This window comes from Aspergillus japonicus, assembly GCF_003184785.1.
Source record: "Aspergillus japonicus CBS 114.51 unplaced genomic scaffold BO86scaffold_42, whole genome shotgun sequence".
Lineage (NCBI taxonomy): Eukaryota > Fungi > Ascomycota > Eurotiomycetes > Eurotiales > Aspergillaceae > Aspergillus > Aspergillus japonicus.
Genome location: NW_020291679.1, coordinates 165224 through 181136, shown reverse-complemented (window position 1 = coordinate 181136; position 15913 = coordinate 165224). Strand labels below are relative to the sequence as shown.

Below are 15913 nucleotides of genomic sequence, written 5' to 3'. Positions count from 1 at the left end.
TAAGGTGTGAGTCAGGGGAAGGCGACAATCACCATCCACCACGGACGTGGGTGAATAGCTAGGTGAAGAGAGAGGTTGGGTGGGAAGAAGATGAGAGTTAGGTAGGCAGTGAGTAACGTGTTATTCACCGTCTACTGTTCCGATCACCGGGTGTAGACTTCCGGAGATATCAAGCCGAATATTGCGCAACAAGAGACACGTAGGATGACAACGTGATTCTTTCAGGTGACAGATGCCGTTTATGTCAAAGAGCACTTTAGATAGAAGCGATCTTGGCAGAAATTCGGATATCTGAGACCAAGGAAGCAGCAACACGGGCGATCGGAACAAGAGATTTTGAGACAACAGGGTACATCTTGAGGTATGGGGTGTAGTATATCAAGGGCCGATAGAACGGCGAACTGTCACAAACAAGCAGGCGGCTACTGTATGCAGCGGCGCTTGTTCAGGCAGTCAACGGTCTATCGGATAAGAGGAATAGCGCGGGTGGAGGAGTTGGGAAGTTGTTGGTGAGGCTCAAATAGGCTGAAGGCGACAAGGGATCGAGTCAGCAACGATCAAGTAAGATAACTAATCTTTTTTATTTCGGGAGGCGTTGTGTAAATGTGAGTGTGTGTGTGTGTGTAGTTTTTATGATGACTCTTACTCCGGATCTCACTAGGCAAGGAACCGAAGAAGGCTTTAGGCTTTCTCCTGTCCGGGTGACTATTGGGAGGCGGCGGGCGGAGCACAAGACAGACACAGAGACTGAGTGACAATAGTGACTAACTTGGGAGGCGAACCAGTTGCCAGACTAGCCAGAGACTAAAAATGATTCAGGTTGAGATGGCAACCTGAAATCAGGCAGGGAGGCAAAATAGCACACACACACACACACTGGGGGAAAGGAGATGGAGGCGTAGTAGAAGGGAAAACAATGAAGACCCGACTATTCGAGTAAAAATGGAAAGCGTGGTTACTCACCGCGGGCGAGAGTGGCGAGAGTGGCGGGACTTGGTGGGTGTGAGTCGAGCGGACGCAGGGACCGCTTTTCTTCAGGGCGGTTTGGTTTGGTTTGGTTTAAGAGCGGAGAGAAAGAACAACGGGGAAAACAAGAGAAAATCAGACCACCAAAATCCAGTACAGAAGAAACAACAACAGTAGACTTTGGCTCTCGCTCTCGTCCTAAAAGGGGAATAATAAAAAGGGGAGAGGAGAGTGTGGGGGAGAGGAGGGAAGGGAATAGAGAAGAAAGGAAAGGAGAAGAGAGGCACAGGGGGGGAGAGGCAGAGAGAAATGGGAAGAGGAAGAGAGGAGAGTCGAAGTAAATGAGTCGAGTGGGAAGGCAGGAGTAGAAGGGGAAAGTAAAAGCAGCAGCAACAGCAGCAGCAGCAGCAATAGAGGGATCGGGAACTGGACGGGAGCGGATATCGAGTGGAGGAGGAGGGAGGGCGATGACTCTTCTGTGGCTGTTCCCGCACGATAACTGGGCCTGGTCCAGGACTACTTACATAGTACTCTCGACTCACAACGACCAGAAGGCCCGATTTGGGCATTACACTAAGTCATTTGCTGATGCTTATTTGTTCGTGACTGATGCTCCTCAATACACTGAGTACTCATGACTTATTCATTCGGCATTAGCTAACTAACTTAACTAGCAACGAGGATAACCTAAGCAACTGCCCAAGTACTTGGTAAATCTCTCCGATGATCCTGTAGTTCATGATCTGATCCTCTTGCTCATCATTATTCATCCAGCGGAGGCAAAAGACGACCTCCCTTTACCCCTCTTCGATGTCCCTTCTTTTCCTTCGATGGATGGCAGGATGACCATGGTCGAACAAACCTTTTACAAACCCCCCGGCACTTTCTGGATTCCATCCCATGTTTGTGAAATAATGGATGAGGTGGTATCGGCATGACTAAGAATCCACGACCGACCCAACCCCCATTTCTCCGCCCTGGTGGAGCAAGCAACTCAAGTCATCCGTTCAATGATAACAGCCACCTTAGCAATGTTCGCCATGATGGTTTAACTCGTTCTCTACCCTATCTTGAGCTAGTGTGCTATGATCGGACCGCCCAACCATCCCCCGTACTCCGGTAGTTTAGTTCTCTATCAGTTCCTTTCTCTTCAACCGATAGGGAGTGGACTATATCTATCTAGGTGCTTATGACGATGACTGTTGTCCTACCCCGTCGGGAAGAAAACAGAAAGAAAAAAAAAAGCCACGCAGCACTGCCAACCAGCACCTCTTCTTTGAGAGCGACATCGGCTACCAACTAGTTAGTTACCTATTATGCATTATCAGCAAGTACTCAGTAGTTAAGCGACGAACTCTGTTAAGCAGACTACTGTATAACAGCCGGGAACAATTTACAGTTGTCCATTCAAAACGCGACGAGCCCATCGCGTTGACGTCTATACCCCATAGCAGGCGGGCGGTATTGCTCAGGGATATATCAGCCGAAAGCCAGTTGGTTCACTAGGCCCCCCATCCGCCGAGGCTACCTAGTTGGATCACGACTCCGAAAGTGACTTTCCTTATGATGCTACATCGGTTACTTGTTCACGGTACAATTTTGTGCATTCGGAGTTCTCCATCCATCCTTTCATAAAAAAAATAGCCTGGAGGAGAGGGAAGGGCGGCCGGTTTCGTTCGACGATAACCCAAGGGAATGGGAAAGCAGAAAACTTCGGGTCTACTTGGTCAGTCAGCCAACCACACGCGGACGGATTATTTGCCAGCCACGCCACCATTCAGAGGGGGAGAAAGAAAAAAAAACTCATACGGGTGAGGCAGTGACACGTACATGCCACCCTCCTCCCAAACATGGCGAGATCTCTGCCCTAAATTTACCATCCTCCTTTTCCCGAAGGAGGCGTCACCAGGTAGGGAGAAGAAAATGGGAGGGAAAAAAAAAGTCTTTTGTTTGGGGATCAGTCCACGAGCATACTCCCTCACATCTTAGTCACCACCAACTACGTACAGTACATAACACAGCCCGTACTCTATAGGTACAGTACGTAGGCCATGCTGAACACCTGCTTCTATCCAACTATCCACATGTCTTGCTGCATTAGAAGTTGCACCTCCCGACTAGAACAACTGGCTGTGGAACCTCTCCGCCCCCCTCCCTCTCCCTCTGTCTTTCCGACCCCGTCCGTCCGTCAGAGTCGGTCCGATTAGGTAACGCTCTTCCTCCCTCAGGCAGAATCCCAGGCAGCCAGGCAACAAGCTCCCCTTTTTTCCGGCTCAACACTTACTCCGGAAAGTCTCCGCCCGCGGGCAGGTCTGCGCGGGAGGTTGTATGATTAATGCTTTTCGTATCGGACGTGCCCTGACCATGAGATCTATATCCGGATATCCGTTAACCAGGATCCGTGCCTCTTCTTACCCATCCTCATACTGAGCCGTACTGTACTCCCATCATTCCAGCCGTATACCTATACAGTGTCATGTAACTCGATCTTCAATAAGCCACAATCCAACAAAAGGAACCCCCCATCAAGTGTGATACAACAGACCCAAACCCTCCCGGCGGAATCCCGCGGAAGGGCTAAAAACTCACTTCCTGTCTCTCCCCCTCCTCCGTACTAATCAATGCAATCCTACTGGAACGAACCCCCCAAAGCAAAAAAAAAAGCAAAAAGCGATTATTATCAGGGAAACCGCATAGAACAAAGGGCTAGACTTGAGCCTGTCCATTCCTGCATGCATATCTAGCGAAAGAAAAAAAGTTGACGAAAGTAAGCATGCAATCAATGTATGTACATGGAGGTATGTACAGTACTTTTGGTTCGACAAATGTCAAGCACGGACAACAGCCCTCAGAAGATGCCAGACGATTACTAGAATCTTCTAAGTTCTGGGTCTGAGTCTGTTTACCCCATACTCTTTACACAGGATGAGTTACATTAGTATGAAGCTGTCATCGTCATCATCAACCCTCATCAACATCGTCATTCCTCCTCGCCGAGGTTCCGAGGTAGCGGAATTAAGGGACTTTCAGCCTCGTGCTCTGTCTCGACAGAAACAAGGCTAACTAAGAATAGTCCTGCCCTCAGCAAAAAGAAAATGGCAGATGGAACTACAAGTCGTTCACCTAAATGTGTACAGCCTTCTTACCCTTACATAGAAGAGCAAAGATCAACTTCCTAAGCCCCATGACCTTCAATACCCACAGGGCCCCAAGTCATGGCGTGAGTGGCTGAGGGGCAAAGAACATCCATGATGACAGTAAAGAAGTGGGGAGCAAGCAAGCAAGCAAGCAAGCAAGCAAAGCAAAGCAAAGCAAAGCAAAGCAAAGCAAAAGCCTGATTGGCAAGTGACCGACCGGCCTCTCACTTTTTCGCAGGATTTTGTCCTACGTAAGCGGCCGGCCCAGCCCTGACTAAAGAAACCCAGAGAGGCTAAGACTCCGTCTCCGACTGATAAAAAGCACCACACAGGCAGAAAGTGGAGCAACAAGGCGCAGAACCCAGTGACGCGCGGGGTTTTTCGCGCGGGGCCCATGTTTTGGACCGACCGGCCAGCCTCAGCTCCAGCTGTCCGGTGAACCTGCCAGGTGCATGTGGCAGCAGGCTGCAAGGCTGCAAGGCTCGCGGTTGGCTACAACCTACAGGGGGTTGGGGTTGGTGCCTGAGGCATACACAAAATCTCAGGCATCCCACAGAAACCCCGCAGTGCCCTACAGGGTTTGGTGACTTGATTATAACCTGGTATGGAGCAGCATCAACCGACATCGTAGCAGCGGGAGAACATCTTATGGTTGGTTAGATGCGTGTAGCTACATGGTCTGTAGAGCAGGCTAGCAGAGCACAAAGTGAACCCAGCCTAGCTTGCATCAGTCTAATTCTAGACTGGGAATTTCGGTGCACAGCTGTAACCACAATATATCTCATCCCGCTGTAATGTACACATCTCGCCTCGAGAAGTGAAGTAACAAACTCCACCTACTCGGACAAGTCAACGAAACCTCAAGCAACCAAGTGAGATCTCCCAAGCACTAGCAAACCCTTAAACAAACTCCCTGTCCAGACCAAGCCCTCACACACACATACATACATACCATAATACATACCTCCCGAAACTCAACCCCCCCCCCCCCCCCTGCTCCCTCCGAACGGACCATCCAAAACACCACTGCATCAAACAAACAAACACCCCCAGTCCCTCATCGCAAAAACCACTGCAGGTACTTTTATCCCCCGACCTGAACCTCCCAACAAAACACCACAGCACCACCAATCATCCTCACCCCCACCCTCCTCAAATCCGCCATACAAACAAAGCAACCCACCCCCTCATCCGCGATCATGGATGGAATCCTCCGAATCCTCCGCCCATCTGGAACACACAAATAAAAAACCCTTGAGCTCCGATTCGGGAACAACATGCAGGTGATATGCAGAGCTAATGTCGGCTGATGTGGTGGTGCCTTTTGACAGGGCCACTCAGAGGGAAACCGTTGCGTATGCTTTTCGTTTCTGGGTGGTTGGTGCGGTGTGTGGGGAAGGGCTCGGTTTTGGATTGGTAGATATTAAGAAGGGGGGAGGGTTCATTTGTGACAAGTGTACGGAGTAGTGGGTGGTGTTTGGGTTGGTGTACTGTGTAGTGCGTACTGTGTAGTATGTACTGTAGGTATAGTGTAGAAGGAGGGGACTTTGTTTCGTGCTTAAGTTCGGTGAAAAATATCGTCTATGGTTTGCATTTAGTATTTCCCGAGGTAAGGTGGAACTACATGAAGTAAAGCATCGAGAGGCCAGAGTCAAAAGACTTGTGTACTATATGTGCAGACCTCCTACCACAGAATTGACGAAAGACAACGTGAGTGTTAGCATATATGCGAAGAGATCCCTCTGTCAGAACCGAGCATTAGATCGACCCCATGCATCACTTGATCTCAGCCCGCACCTTCTCCACGAACGCAGTCAGATCCTCCAGGAGAACCGCCGGTCGTTCGAGCGCGGCGAAATGTCCTCCCTACCGTAACGGTCAGCTGTATAACTACTTATGGCATCACCGTGACCCATCGAGGTGGGGGGGCCTACCTTCTCATGTGTATTCCAGAACACCAAGTTCCCAGTCGTTTCGATCCAGGCCCGTGGGATCGGCATCAGCTCCTTGGGGAAGTAAGAGAACCCAAACGGTTTCTTGATGTACCACCTAGGGTCCTCGGCGAGCTGAAGCTTAGGCATGGGGACTTGCTGCGCGCAGTGTTACTAACACATCTAGCCACGCCCCCCAAAAGGGAAGGCGAATCGTGAGCTGTAAGAACAAGCGAAGACATACCTCGCGATAATGGTAGATACACCGAGGGAACGACTCGGTGAGCCAATACAACGACACCGACTCGAGGATATCATTCAGAGGAAGGGGGTCGTCGGGCCAGTCGAGGAACTTTTCTCCGACCCTAATCGTTCGCCGATAAGCTTCCAGCAAGAACGAGAGGAGGGGGAGAACCACAGCAAGCCGTGTACTGTACAGAGGAAAGCAGGACACAAACTCACCAAGCAAGCAAAGCAACCGGGTTCGCCGAAAGGACGTTCCCGATGGTGCTGGGCCGACTGCCATGCTCGAAGCCGTAGGCGGCGCCATAGGTCATGAACCACTCCCCGCGGGCCAGGTTCTGTTTTTCGAACTCGGAGATGGACGAATCCTGCACGTGGGCGGGTTTGCCCATGTAGCATGCATTCACTGGAGGTTGTTCTTCCGCGTTAGATTGGGTGGTGACCGGCTCCCCTGCTACACTGCTGATGGAAACTTACAATGAACCGCTGTTCAGTCGAATCAGTAAGCAGTACTTCGACTTCACCCCGAGGGGAACACAAAGCCGAGAGAACATACCTTTGCAAGCATCGTAATCCACCGCCATGATCCGGCCAATCCTCGACCCAATATCACCCCCCTGTGCCACATATCCCCCCTCGAACCCGAGGTTGACCATCACCTGATTGACGACCCTGGCCGTGTCCTGGCCCGTGAAGTCCCGGTCCAGAGGGGGACCGGAGGACAGCGTAAAGCCTGGAAGGGACGGTACCACGACGTGATACGGGAGCTCCTCCGGAGAGTACTTGTCCTTGAGGAGCGACAGGAGGGGCAGGAACTCCAGGAAGCTTCCGGGCCAGCCGTGCAGTAGGACTATTGGGATCGCATCCGCTTTTTTCGAGAAGAGACCGACGAAGTGGATGGTCATGTCTTCGATCTCGTAAGTGAACTGCGGGAAGCTGTTGATGCGCTGCTCTGTAGGTCGCCTTTGCCCCTCCTTGGCGATTAGCGTGAATAGATAGATTGGGGGGGAATAGGACGGTTACCAGTCGAAGCTTTTCCACGCCTGTCTTGCTTCGAGGAGCCAGTCTCGAGTGATACCATATTTGCGATCTTCCTGCGAGCCTTCGAAGGTGGGTGGGGCGACCTTGGACAGCTTCACTAGCACGAGGAGCTCTTCTATCTGCGCGTCGGAGATGTGAAGCTGATAAGGCTTAGGAGGGGTTTTGGCTCCAGAAGGGATGTCGCTGTATGCGAGAGCCATTTTGCTTTGGATGGGGGGACTTTCAGCTGTGTTCAGAATGTTGGACTGGGTGAGGAAATTGTCAATGTTGATGTTGATGTTTTTGTTATGCTAAACGCATGATGTAACTGCGGGGTCGCGGGACTCTTTATTTATCTCTCATATGCAGCAGCACTGACGACCAATAAGTCAATCAACTGATTGACCATCACTCCATGATTATTAATGCTCCCAGTTGGGGTCTGATCGGTGAAGTTAAGGGTAAGTATGGCTCAAAGTGACTCGGTGTCTGTGGATCAACGGTAATATCGGCTAGAGCAAGTAAGCCTGCACTAGCATCCTTATGTGGCATGGTGTTGAGTCTACAAATTAGGCACAAGGCTGCAGTGGCCAAAGCGCAGCAACTGTAAGGTTTGGTCTGGAGATGATTTCGTGCAAAGGTACGTGGTCTACTAGAGTGGCTATAATCCTTTCCCTGCTCGCCTGTGGGCTCGCAAACCATGCAAGAAAGTATCTATTCCCACGAAAGAAGCGTCATCCAGCTGGAAGCGAAATGTGCATCAGCTCTTTCAAAACAATAGAACCAATACAATTGTCTCCACACTCAATTAATCTATAAACCCACAGTACGATCCTCAACCGGACCCGGCACTTGGACTTTTTCCAGTCGTCTCTACACTTCCTCGCGCACATCGCATCATCTCAAAGTTCGCGGTGTGTCGAAGAACCGGGCGACGGTGAAAAGAAGACTAGCTTCTCCATCAAGGAGCTTGCCTATGCTCAGATCCTGAAGCCCGGTATCTGCTTTCACATTTGTCTCATTAGACCGCCGAGAGAGAATGGAGGGTACGGGACAGCCAACAATCTCATCATAACCAAATTCAAAGAGATATGTTCGCAACGGCAAGCCAAAGACGATGGCTGCAGCAGCCAAGCTGTAGTGGAGACTTTAGCTTTGGTTCTAGATAGGACGGAAAAGGCCAGACCTACGGTCCGCCAACCTCGTGCTCGGCTGTCATACAACCGGTCGAGTGGGATTATTTTGAGATCGGATGACAATTCCCAGATGACGCGCGTCAGAAACACTTTGGAGTTTGCATAGATGAAAGACACACCTCTGAATGCGGCGGACTGTATCCACCCATGTAGTGTGAATGAGGGGCGACGACAGGAATGAAACCTCGTAGAGGAGATCGCATGAGAAGTGACAGCATCCGAGTTTTGGCGCTCGTTGAATAGCCTCACATGCAGACAGAATATCCCAGCTTGTCAATGTCTATCAGTCATTCTTCCCGATTGACTGGAAATCAATATCCGGTAAAGTAATACACACTTACGCTTCATGCCAACAAGAACCTGAGTTGGCCGTACATTGACGGGAACAGTGTTGCCTCTAGAAAGCTCGCGAGGGTGGAATCCTCGGAAACTGAAAGGGTTGGATACGCAAACAATATTTAGTACTAGAGGCTCGTATACTAACAATGCCCCGTCAGAATCAGCTAACCATAGTTTGAGTTACCTGCTGTCTACGTCTGGTCTGTATTGCGAGTTTGCTGTTTGCGCATCTTGGGTTCATCAGTCAGTCAACCAGACAAAGCCCCGGCTGGAAAGCGACATATTTGGTTCAAAGAGGATGGTTCCAGTCTATTTCGATCGAACGATGACTAACACCAGACTGGAACTTTGATGTGAGATGACAGGCTATGGCAGCTTATATCGCGGCAACGACTTCTCGCAACACCTTCACAAGCGACTCGAGTTCCTCCTCTAATCCAGGTTAGCAGATTATTCGATCTCTGTGATAGCTCGAGACTTACCCGTGTTATAGTGCAGCATACTGATCCGTACAACGCCATCCTCAATGTCGTCCAAGCCAATGATATCTTTGACCAGACGGTGACTATACATATGCCCACTTCGGAAGCCAAACGGCGATCGCTTCTCAACCTCTTCCACGAAAGCCTGACTCTTGATCCCCCTCACCACAAAGCTGATGACAGGAACCCGAAGCTCCTTGCTTGCTGATGGTTCTCCATATATGGTGATGCGTTCCTCTTCGTTCAGATAGTCCAAAAGAATCTTCTGTAGCTTCTCCTCAAAGGTAGCGATCTGATCCCACGCTGCGGTGAAGTCAGACCCAAAGTACTCCAGAACGCGAGGAATGCTCTGGGTCAACTCGTAGTTTGCCGAAGCCAGATTGAGCTTCAGGTCTAGTGTTTCGGTGGTCTTGAAGTAGTGGCACAGAGGGCTGATCTGGTCATGGATCCGCGATGCGGCGTAGAGCTGGGCCATATGAGGGCCGTAGACTTTGTACCATGAAAATGCCTGTCCTTGTCAGTATATGCTGATGTACCACCCAAGAGCTTCGCACTTACGTAGAAGTCAACGTCAAGGTCTTTGACATCAACTTGTCGGTGTGGGGCGAGTGCGACACCGTCGACGCATACTAGGGCCTAAAAGACGTGAGATTGTAACCCAAAAATCGTGTCGCGAAACTCATACTCGGGGATACTGATGCACTATTCTGGTGATCTGCTTGACGTCACTGATGGTGCCGGTGATGTTCGAGGCGTGTGGAAACGCCACGAGCCTTGTCTTGTTGGAGAGCAACGCTTTCAGCTCCTCAGGGTCGCAGATGGGATTCTGACGGTCGGAAGCCGACCACCATTTCACTGTCAGTCCCAGGCGCGTGGCGATTCTATCCCAAGCGGCGGAATTGGCTTCATGGTTCAATTTCGAGATAATGAGTTCGTCCCCGGGCTGGAAGTCAAGGGCGGTCGATAGGTTGTGCAGGAGCTGCGTGGTCGAAACGCCCAAGCAGATCTAAGGAGAGTTTCATCAGAGTTGATATAGATATAGACTGAAGTCGAAGCCTCATACCTCCTCAGGTTTTGCGTTGATGAACCTGGCTGCTGCTTCGTAGCCGTGGCCGTAGGCGGCGGTTGACGCTTTGGCTATTTTGTAGGTGGCGCCTAATTGAACGTTGGTGCTCGAGAGGTAAGTCGTAATGCTGCGATAGAGTCAAATGAGGCTGTGTTCGTCCCTCAGTACTTCTAGATTACCTACGATTCAATGACCGAGTCCAACGCCTGGCTGCCTCCGGCATTGTCGAGGAAGACTTGTTCCTGGTTCAGAGCTGGAAAGCGAGATCTAGCCTCAGAAATGCTGAAAGTCATTTTGTGAACAGTGTAGAGGTAGAGATGATGGTAAATGGGGTACGGCTGCAATGAAGAGATTGACTGAATAGAAGGAGAGAGAGAGGAGCAAAGAGAAGAGGAGGAGTGACCCCGCTTGATCACACTCTACTTAGTACTGTACTTTCCACCCCCCGCGATCCATTTCCCCCTCTTCATCTTTCTCATCTCGGAGATCCGTTCCGTTATCTTTAACTACACTACACCATACAATGCTATTCTTGTGCCATGTGTTAACTGCTTGTACCCGATAAGGAGGGATGACAGATGGTTTTCTATATCATCATCAAATCCCCTGTTGTTTCGCCAAGACTCGACCGTCAATCTCGTCTCCTTTTGTCGCATGCGGAAAGATGGTGACATTCGTGTGTTACTTCGATACCACGCCCTCCAATGTCTTACCCACCTTCATCGAGCATCATTGAATGCAAGATTTGATGATGGTTCTACCAATGAGAGCCAATCATTAAGCTCAAATCATCCGAGTGCCACCCATGGATTGATCCAGATGCTCAAAGCGGGCGAAAGCTGGAGTTTATTTCTAAACGAGCACCCGGCAAAATGCTCTAAATCAGCTCAAATTCATTCTGAAAGAGCTGACACCTACTGGAGTCCTCCGCCCTCCGACCTTCTTATCGGCCTGTCACTGTCTGATCGCATGTGGCATCCAATCGTGGGTCGCCACAGCTATCAATCCAGCAGGGGTGCTTATCTTGCTTATCTGACCTTGGGCCATCGATCATCGATGAGAGCCTGTAGGGTATTATAGTCGATCGCCGGGCTACATGCAGCAACTAGGGAGCGACAGCGTGTGCGACAGTCTAATCCCTTACGTTGGGTCTGCTATCATTGCTTTTGTGCACCCATCCCTTGACCGAGACGACCTCTCCTCAGCATCTCAGTCCACGACGAATGACAATTATCGGCAGCTATGAAGTTTACTCGGCCTCACCTTCATGTGGCCCAGTCGAGATCTGCTTTTGCAGAGGGCAATTCTCGGTGGACAAACCTCGACCTCGACCCGGTGCCCCTGCATCGCCGCAAATGGGGCCCTCTCAGTTTCATCTGTAGGGCTATCCTACCTCACCTAATGTGTACTCCGGTTAACGAGGTTTAGCTTACTGGATTTCCGACGCCTTCAATGCAGCTACATGGCAGTTTGCCAGTAGCATTATCGCCGTCGGACTCAGCTGGCGGGAGTCGCTCGCGATTGTCGCTATATCCTTTTTCATCATGTCATTTGTCATTGCCGGAAATGGCGCAGTGGGAGCGATCTATCATGTTCCTTTTCCAGTGATCGCGCGAGCCAGCTGGGGCTTCTGGGGATCGTATGTCGCCATCATCTCCCGAGTCATCCTGGCGCTCTTCTGGTTCGCTATCCAGAACGTCAATGGGGGCAATGCTGTGCGGGTCATGATTGGTGCTATCTGGCCCAGTTTCCTGAGGCTGAAGAACGGCATCCCGGAGGATCAGGGTATCACGACGAATGGCATGGCGAGCTATTTTATTTTCTGGCTCATCCAGCTGCCGTTTCTCTGCATCCATCCGAACAAAGTGCGATGGTTGTTCGTGGCCAAGTCGATTATTGTTCCGATCGCCTGGATTGCGATCCTGATCTGGGCGTTTGTCGCCGAAGGTGGAGGGGACATGTTTGCGCAGAAGCCGACGGTCTCTGGCTCGCAGTACAGCTGGGTGTTCTTGTCAAGCATGACCGCGGTTCTTGGGAACTACGCCACCCTGAGTGTCAATCAGGTATGCTTTTCATGCCGAGGATGAACCGAGAAAAGGGTCTAACGAGAAGCAGTCTGATTTCTCTCGATACTCGCGCGTCACCCCGAAATGGCAGCTTCTGTATGTCCCCATGCTGCCGATCATCTTTACATTCATCTCGTTCATTGGCATTGCCGCTTCCTCGGCGGGTCAGGCCCGTTATGGTGGCACGATCCCGTGGGATCCGATCGAGTTGATCAGCCACTGGTCCAGTCGCGCGTGTCGGTTCTTCGCCGCATTCTCGTTTCTGCTGGCTTCCTTGGGAGTCAACATCTCGGCCAACTCCATCTCCGCGGCGAATGACCTGATGGCTCTGTTTCCGGAGCATGTCAACCTCCGGCGGGGCCAGATCATTTGCGGCCTGCTGTCCTGGGCGCTCGTGCCGTGGAAGATCCTCGAGTCGGCGGGCAACTTCATGAACTTCATGTCGGCATATGCGATCTTCCTAGGGCCGATCGCCGCGATCATGCTGTGGGACTTCTGGGTGCTGAAACGCGGCAAGTATGACACCCTGGCATTATACCAGCCACACAACCCGGTCTACCGGTACACCTTGGGGGTCAATTGGCGAGCGATTGTCGGGTTCCTGGTGGGGGTGGTCCCGAGTCTTCCGGGGTTGATCAGTTCTGTGAACAGCAGCATCGCGGTCGGGGTGGGGATCCACCCGTATCAGTTCGGATGGCTGCTGGGGTTTGTGGCCACGAGCCTTGTGTACGTGGGGCTGTCGTGCTGGTTCCCGGCGCGCGAGTCATTGATTGATAGGGCTGTGATGGCGGAAGAGATCTACGAGGCGCGGGAACCCGTGGAGGGGGTGTCAGCTGGCTCGGACGAGGCGTTGCACGAACAGGAGAAGATGAAAGTGTAGTTAATCCTGCAGCTACAGTACCGTACAGTGCAGTGCAATGCATCACTCCACGTCTCCTATAATGACCCACAAGTCTATCACACAACAAAGAAAACCAAGCATATCCATTTTTTGCACTCCATAAAAGACGCCAATCCCATGGACAACAATCGCATCAGAAACGCAGAAAACAATCAGACCTCCAACCCCGCTCCTCGCGCATACCCCAACGCCTCCTTCAGCACCTTATTGACCGCCGACGACGCCCGACCAACCTCGCCGCCATCCTGCCGCGCACTCTCGACCCCGCGCTCAACCGCCTTCAAGAACCTTGCCGCAAACACGCGGAACCGGTCCTCGCGGGTCTCATACATCTCCCCCTCCTCATCCCTGGGCTGCCCAAACAGATTCAGATAGACATAGGGCTGCGCCGTCTGGGGCACCATATGCGCCTCCACCTGCGCCAGCGGGAACTCCCAGTTCCCAACCGCAGCACCAGCAGTACGCCCCGCACCCTCCTCCATCACCACATCGCCACCCCCACCCTCCCCAGCCACCGCACCAATCCCCACCTCCAAAAACTCCGCCAACACGCCCAGCACCTTCACGACGGGCCGCCCGGCGGTCCCGGATTTCCCGAACGCGGCGCGCGAGGCCGACCACTTGGACGACTCCTCGGTGTGCCAGCCGAGCACGCTCAGGAAGCAGTTGAGGGTCTTGATCCAGCCGCCGGCGCAGCCCACGACCTCGCGGCCGGCGACCTCGACCAGCCACGCCAGCACCTCGACGGCCGTGACGCGGATGTCGGCGGCCAGGTGGGTCATGCCGGCGCGGATGAAGGGGAGGAGCTGGGCGACGTGGTCCTCGACGTCGCGCGGGGGCAGGGCGCGCAGGAGCCGGAGGAGCTGGGTGCGCACGCCCGTGCTGCCGTCCAGGATGAGCGGGGCGAGGGTCGGGAGGAGCGTACTTACCGGTTGCGGGAGCGGGGCATTGCCGGGCCGGCTGTGCGTGAGGTGCGTCGTCAGGTGGGCGAGGGAGTCGCGCCGCTGGGCGTCGGATTTCGAGCCCAGTAGGGAGACGTGGTGCGTGAATTGCGAGGTGGTCGTGGGGGCGTTTAGGGTGAGGGATTGTTGGGTTAGGGTTATGCCTGTGCTGGGGTTTAGTGTCTTGTATTTACAGGTTGGGAATCCGGGGAAAGAAAGGGTAGGGGGTTTGTATACTCTTCGCTTTGAAGCTCGTGTCGGTGAAGTTGTCGGGTTTGGCTTTGGTTTTGCCGACTTTGAGTTTCGCTTTCTGGGTTCCGTTAATGGATGCATATGCATGGGGAGAGGCCCGGGGAAAGAGGCCGAAGGGCATACTTGGAAATCCTTCTGCTTCTCCTTCTTTTTCTTGGAGCTGGAGCCCATCGTGCCGGCTTATCAGGGACTCGCAGGGACGTAAATAGAGGGTGCTTCTATTTCGACTCCGTACAGCGTGTTCTGGGGATTGAGTGGTGCTCGTGGTCGTTGTCTTGCTGGATTTGGACTGGCCGTGGAATTTTTATACCGTCACGTGAGGTCATGTGAGACCAACTTTTGTGTCTTGTGATTGGTCGGTGGGAGTATAGACACCCTCCGGTGTGTGGATAGTAGGCATTTCAAAATTGCACAGTTGAGGTGTAACAGGGGATGTTGAGAGTAGATCTGAAGTGTGCGTCTCGCAAAGCTGTCCCTAGATTGATAGTTGCATCTCATGCTGCCACAGAGAGACCCAGCACGGTAACCTTGAAAACTGCTTTCTATGCCCCCAATCCCTCCAATTACACCCAAACATCAATTGCCTTACACAAACGCCCATCCATCACGTTCAACACCACAACAGCCTACTACGCCAAAAGGCAAGCACGGATGGTGACACGAGTAGCACCTACCCTACCCTACCCTCTCCAGCAGGAACCACTCGACGACCTAACTCCCCGACAACCCCCATTCTCAACAACAACCATTGCGCAACCTACAACCACCACCAAACCCTCCTACCCACATCCCCCCTCATCACTAGAATATCCATATCCAGATATCCCCACGAACCAAGAATCAAAAATGCAGTCCCACCTCCACCACCGCCACCATGAACCTACCACCACCACCACCACCACCACCACAAAAACCCTCCCATCACAAAAACCCACCCCCCAAGAAACCCCCTACACCCTCCCCCACCAAACCACCTGGCTCAACCTCGCAACCTACACGACCCTCCACCACGAGACCTTCAACATCTACACGCACCTCCTCCCGGCCCTGTGCTTCCCGGCGCTGGCCGTCTTCTCGCGCCTGCCGCGCCTGCACATCCTCAGCTCGACCGCCTGCCTGCTGCTGTCGGCGGCCTACCACGCCAACAACGGGCACTCGGCCTACGCGCTAAAGGCCGATTACTGTGGGATCCTGGGGCTGCTGGTGAGCAACTTCGTGACGGGGTTGCATTATGCGTTTGGACCGATAGAGGGGGAGGGACGGCGGTGGCGGGATGTGTATCTTGCTGTCGTGAGTTGTGACCCCATTCCTTCCCTTCCGCCTGGTGGATAAACTCACGGCAGTGAGGGAGGGTTATGCGGGGAGCGGAAGGA

General features: G+C 52.5%; 5 protein-coding genes across 5 annotated transcripts; 1 reads left to right on the top strand and 4 right to left on the bottom strand.

Moving 5' to 3' along the window:
• Nucleotides 1–5879: 5879 nt before the first annotated feature.
• On the bottom strand, nt 5880–7518 carry BO86DRAFT_317858 (epoxide hydrolase family protein; the record flags this gene model as incomplete). Its single annotated transcript, XM_025668190.1, has 6 exons — nt 5880–5969; nt 6038–6189; nt 6275–6399; nt 6497–6695; nt 6834–7240; nt 7301–7518. The coding sequence occupies 6 exons, from the start codon at nt 7516–7518 to the stop codon at nt 5880–5882; spliced, it is 1191 nt and encodes a 396-aa protein (XP_025525650.1).
• Nucleotides 7519–8210: 692 nt separating this feature from the next.
• On the bottom strand, nt 8211–9054 carry BO86DRAFT_146536 (uncharacterized protein). Its single transcript, XM_025666263.1, has 3 exons — nt 9017–9054; nt 8835–8957; nt 8211–8762 (listed from the first exon to the last, which is right to left on the bottom strand). Exons 2-3 carry the CDS (start codon nt 8839–8841, stop codon nt 8305–8307), a joined length of 465 nt encoding a protein of 154 aa, XP_025525649.1. The 5' UTR covers nt 8842–8957; nt 9017–9054; the 3' UTR covers nt 8211–8304.
• On the bottom strand, nt 9013–11023 carry BO86DRAFT_342817 (putative aminotransferase). The gene is made up of 6 exons (XM_025669127.1): nt 10564–11023; nt 10378–10507; nt 10000–10320; nt 9873–9950; nt 9315–9822; nt 9013–9264 (listed from the first exon to the last, which is right to left on the bottom strand). The coding sequence occupies exons 1-6, from the start codon at nt 10671–10673 to the stop codon at nt 9209–9211; spliced, it is 1203 nt and encodes a 400-aa protein (XP_025525648.1). The 5' UTR covers nt 10674–11023; the 3' UTR covers nt 9013–9208.
• A 518-nt stretch (nt 11024–11541) lies between these two features.
• BO86DRAFT_146529 (nucleobase cation symporter-1 family protein) lies at nt 11542–13413 on the top strand. Its single transcript, XM_025666262.1, has 3 exons — nt 11542–11758; nt 11809–12443; nt 12496–13413. The coding sequence occupies exons 1-3, from the start codon at nt 11623–11625 to the stop codon at nt 13324–13326; spliced, it is 1602 nt and encodes a 533-aa protein (XP_025525647.1). The 5' UTR covers nt 11542–11622; the 3' UTR covers nt 13327–13413.
• Nucleotides 13376–14803, bottom strand: BO86DRAFT_342813 (IPI1/TEX10 family protein). Its single transcript, XM_025669126.1, has 3 exons — nt 14664–14803; nt 14526–14598; nt 13376–14452 (listed from the first exon to the last, which is right to left on the bottom strand). Exons 1-3 carry the CDS (start codon nt 14709–14711, stop codon nt 13500–13502), a joined length of 1074 nt encoding a protein of 357 aa, XP_025525646.1. The 5' UTR covers nt 14712–14803; the 3' UTR covers nt 13376–13499.
• Between the last annotated feature and the right edge of the window lie 1110 nt (nt 14804–15913).